Source organism: Micropterus dolomieu, linkage group LG06 (genome assembly GCF_021292245.1).
Source record: "Micropterus dolomieu isolate WLL.071019.BEF.003 ecotype Adirondacks linkage group LG06, ASM2129224v1, whole genome shotgun sequence".
NCBI lineage: Eukaryota > Metazoa > Chordata > Actinopteri > Centrarchiformes > Centrarchidae > Micropterus > Micropterus dolomieu.
In genome coordinates this window covers 14,481,019-14,486,072 of record NC_060155.1, presented here as the reverse complement: position 1 = coordinate 14,486,072, position 5,054 = coordinate 14,481,019, and the positions used below count along the sequence as shown (strand labels likewise).

The following is a 5,054-nucleotide window of genomic DNA, read 5'->3' as shown; positions in this document are numbered from 1 at the left end:
GAGAGAAGCAAACTTGTCTATGGTGTTTCTACTATAGCCTATATGGCTTACTGTGCCAGTAGCCTATTCACTTCGTCATATCATAAAGAAATGCTTTGAAATCTGGCGCTACACATAATGTGTGATAACAAAAACTTTTCCTTTGATTGATTGGGGAAGTAATCCCATTACAACAAAGCTTTTTGTCTCTTACGGGATTGCTGGTAAATGCGTAATTCATCAAGTGTCCAGGAAGAGTTTTGTGAAGAGCGTTGTGCGCTCTCTCGTGGATTTTCTTTGACATTGTGCTCACTTTCAACAGAAAAGCAAAGCTTTCACAGCGTATATGGGGGGTGTTGGATGCAGTGTGTATTCGCCTGGCACCTGTTGGTGGCTTATTATTTTCAGCGCTGGTCTATTGAGGATTTAATGACAGCATCGCTCGCCTCGTATCAGGACCATGTCGGAGGAGCAAACTGATTTTAACACCAGTCGCAACAATGTTGACAATACCTCAACTAGAGTCCAGAGCAGTTTCGTGTTTTCAGGACCAATATTTGTCATTTTGATGTTGATGATGGTGACTTTGGTTGTTATGATAGTTTTGGGCAACGCACTGGTCATTTTGGCTTTTAAAGTCGACAAGAGTTTGAGAAGACAATGCAATTACTACTTCCTGAATTTGGCAATATCAGATTTTCTTGTTGGTAAGTTGTCTTTATTTTATAAACCATGTAATAACAGAATATAGAGTAAACGTTAATACAAACGATGAATATCTTATTTCTGCATCCCTGCTGCTATAGGATAGGTAAAGTTTTGAAATCATTCAAATATCTTTGATGCTCCTTTGGATGCCTGTCAATCTCCCTGCACTGTAGGTGTGTACTACTAAACAATAGTTGAGTAGGTCTACATACCCAAATTAAGCAGCTACAAATTAGTTTAAGTAACTAGGTCTGACCAACTATAAATAATTAGAGTGCTTGAAACATTTTCTTTCCTTTTTTTTCTTTGGTAATGGCATTGCTTAATTTCTGTGAACACACATTTATATAATCTGCTCATTCACATGCACTCATTACTTTTTGTCACCTCCCTGGGACAGGTACAGTATTTGCATTAGTTTCTGATCCCTTTCCAACGACTGTATCTGTAGGGGCTTTCTGCATCCCAGTTTACATCCCTTACATCCTCACTGGCAAGTGGATGCTGGGCCGAGGACTGTGTAAGCTGTGGCTGGTCATGGACTACCTGCTTTGTTCTGCGTCTGTCTTCAACATTGTCCTCATCAGCTATGACCGCTTCCTGTCAGTCACCAGAGCAGTGAGTGGAACATCCTGTGCCTCACATCTGTAATGCACATAACGATAAAAGTGAATTTAGTATTGTAACTCGGAGTACACTAGTCTGCAAAAAAAAAAAAAAATACATCATCTTCTTCTGGATAATTTTCCTGTCTCAGTTTCCACTTAGACTGTTTTTTTCCTTTATATTTGAGTGAAGAATTTAAAGTACAATGTTGAAAGTGGAGATTCCTTTCTCTTGTAACCATACTAATCTTTACTACTTGTGGTCTATGGCTTAATTTCTGACTGGTGAGTCTCCCAGGTCATTGGTAGGGGCAGTGCCACCCCGTTCTCCCAAATGTGCCCATCTGCAGAGGTTAATCATTCCTGACCCATTCAGGCCCAGTGCCACTCCTAATTATAGCCCTGCCCCATGACGAAGATAAAAAAAAAAGAATCACTTTTAGACTTTGGGACAGACTGGGCTTCAGAAAATTTGCAGAAAACAGCACAAGGCTCGAACATCAGATGACTAAACCTGAATTACTTAAACACTTTTATGTCCATGCAACTATGTTCCACTGCTATATATTTTTGTACAGCATCAGTCATTTTTATATTTTCTGCCTGTCTTGGCACATATCTAGTCTGGCATATTTCCCCAAACCTCTTCAGCTGTTAGGGCCCATTGAACCTTTTGTTGAGGCTTATCTTTGCATTACCCGGCTGACTATATCCTATACACAAGTGTGTTAACTCAAAGGTGGGATGAGGCTTGGCATGGTAGACAAAGAGAGTGTTCTGTTTCCTTTCACAAGGAAACACTTAACATCAGAGCAATGGATACAAATAACACCAGAGAGCAAGAGAGAGAGAGAGAGAGAGAGAGAGAGAGAGACTCTTCTTTAATTAGCTTGCTTTGATCATTGAGGTCCTCCCCCGTACCATGGTCCTTCCAACCAGGAGAGATCAATCATAGCACAAACAGGCCACCGGCAGCCAAGCAGCTTTTTCCTAAAAGCATTTCTCTCTGAACATTGAAAGACAAAAGATCGTCCACAGGACAAAGTCTGTCTTTTTTTTTAAATGAGATGGAGTCATATGAGATGCATATATTTGGCAGTTAGGTGGAATGTCAGCACATTAGCAAAATGCTAAGTACAAAGTGTTAGCAAGAAGATGCTGTTTATGTGTTACTTTTGATTATAAGAGTAAGCTAAGATGAATCTGAGAATCTCTCAGGAGGAATCTAACAATTTAAAAAGATAATGCAAAATTTCAGATGGGATTTATGAGCACACTTGATTCTTCTCCGTTGATTGCTGCATCACCACATTAAGCAGAGGCAAGAAGTACACCAATTAATTAATACAAATATAAGAGGAACCATTTTTCATCTTCCTTGAAGAAGAACTGCAGTTCAATTTTTGTCATTCAGAAGAGGGGCATAAATTCAGAGTAGATGGTAAAGATGTAAAGTCTGATGCCCGCTGAACAGGAACGTGGACAGGGACAGAGGATGTAACACTAACTGAGACAAGTCAGTTGATATGTTCTTCCTCTATGAAATGTATTTGTCAAAAGATGCATCGGATATGTTCTGATGTTATTAGATTGACACTTGATTAAATTCTCAGTTGTGGGCTCATCAGTGTCCCCTGGGTTTGAATGGTTTCACTGTTTTACTGGATGATTTTTGTAGACATGGTGGTTTAAAGCTATGCTGCGATTACTTCAAGGAGACCAGTGATGTGTTAAAAAGTGCTGGAATTAGACATCTTCCATCCCTGCTGTTAAATGAACATTGACAACCTTTTTATGGGCAAAGACAGTTTACTTTAACATAAATTGTTATCTCGCCCTCTAAATATTTCTACAATAATGATATGATGCAGCAAGTGCGCATAAAATTGAGTGACTGCACACAGGCAATATTATTCAGTATATTTTCTTATGTTTATATTTACTGCAGGTAAGTTACCGTGCCAGACAAAGCATGACTCATCAAGCCATTATGAAGATGATTGCTGTCTGGGTGTTAGCCTTTGTCCTGTACGGTCCAGCCATCATATTCTGGGAACTGGTGGTGGGCAGAAGCCGCGTGCCAAAGGATGAGTGCTTTGCGGAGTTCTATTACTCTTGGTACTTCCTGCTGAGTGCCTCTATGCTGGAGTTTTTTTCTCCTTTCATCTCGGTGGCTTTCTTCAACCTCAGCATTTACCTCAGCATACGCAGGAGGAGGCTCCACAGCAGGGAGGCCCAGCTCCACCTTCAACTGAGCGAACCTGCCTCTGCGCAGGGGGAAAGTGTCCCCTTGTCCCACAACTGGGGGTTTGGGAAGAAACTGGCTGTAAGAGGTTCCATTCACTCCCAGACCTCCTCTCCCAGTCTGAACAAACTAGATCCCTCAACCAGCAGGGCTGCCCAGCCTAGCCGTCTGTCCAGGGATAAGAAAATTGCTAAGTCCCTGGCCATCATAGTGTGTGTTTTTGCCATCTGCTGGGCACCATACACGCTACTGATGATCATCCGTGCCGCCTGCAGAGGGCGGTGCATCCAGCATCACTGGTACGAGGTCACCTTCTGGCTCCTGTGGCTCAACTCTGCTATTAACCCATTCCTGTACCCGCTTTGCCACAGTAGCTTCCGCAGGGCCTTTAGCAAGATACTTTGCCCAAGGTGGCATACTACTCCCTCGTCATCTGTCCTCCGTGCTGGCCAGTGACAAGCAGATACCCATGCATGGATGGGGATGTGCAATGTGCCAAAATTATGGATGGAAGCATTCATAATATAACCCATACTTTCCACAGTTTCAGCAGATGGAGCTAAACTTTGCTCCACAGTTTGTCATATAGACTATAATTCATTGTTTTAATTTGTTTTTAGTGTTTGAATGTATAAAGTTGGTATCATCAGATGCATATAAAGTATTTTCCTGTCTGTTGATTGTTGGGTGAGAGAAAACCTAGAAAAGAGGGAAACAGACCTGTTGATTAATACCATGCAGACAATAAAATAGCCAGATCTGCCAGCTGCGGGTTTTGTGCTGTATGTATCTGTAAAAATAAGGTCAATAAGAAATTAATTTTACTTGATTAACTGCCCCATTCTTTGGCACATTCATTATCAAATTATGTGGATTATGTGATAGATATGCTCTAGAAAATGAAACATAACAAGATTTTATATTTGTCTTAAATGTGTGTCATCCAGACTAGATAGTAATTCATCAATTATGTTGTCTTGTTGAATGTATATACATTATATTGAGGATTTATGTTGATTAAGTTAAGTGCTGCCCTTGCTGTGACATCCTTGCTTCAGCTGAAGTAAAACAGATCTCTATCACCCTCTGCTGTTAGAAAGTTTACTACTGGTGTTGCAAAAGCACAGTGACAACAACACTAAGTGCCATCAAGTGTAAATGTATGTAAAATGAAATGTTTTATCAAAGCCTGACATTTGATAGCCTTTCCTTTTGGGCCACGTTGTTATACAGATCAATAATGGATTACATTTCTCCAGAAACATTTCTCAGTAGAAAAACAACACAAAGAAATTAGTTTATAAATTGTTAACTCTTATTAAGTTATTAGTGATTAGTACTAAACTAAACCACTCCACAGCAGTACCACCACCACTGGTTTATTGAATTTAATTTTTTAGTGTGTTTTACAGAAAGTACTTGGCTTTATGTAAAAGAGAGTACCTGCCCCAGCCTGTTCAACCTGCTGCTGTCTGGCAAGAGTGTACACTTTTCTACCATAAGACTTCAGAGCAACT

The 5,054-nt window shown here is 40.4% G+C and overlaps 1 protein-coding gene across 1 annotated transcript; it reads left to right on the top strand.

Moving 5' to 3' along the window:
• The first annotated feature begins 439 nt into the window (after positions 1-439).
• Positions 440-3,993, top strand: LOC123972910 (histamine H3 receptor-like). Its single transcript, XM_046052665.1, has 3 exons — positions 440-686; positions 1,139-1,305; positions 3,241-3,993. Exons 1-3 carry the CDS (start codon positions 440-442, stop codon positions 3,991-3,993), a joined length of 1,167 nt encoding a protein of 388 aa, XP_045908621.1.
• The last annotated feature ends 1,061 nt before the right edge of the window (positions 3,994-5,054 follow it).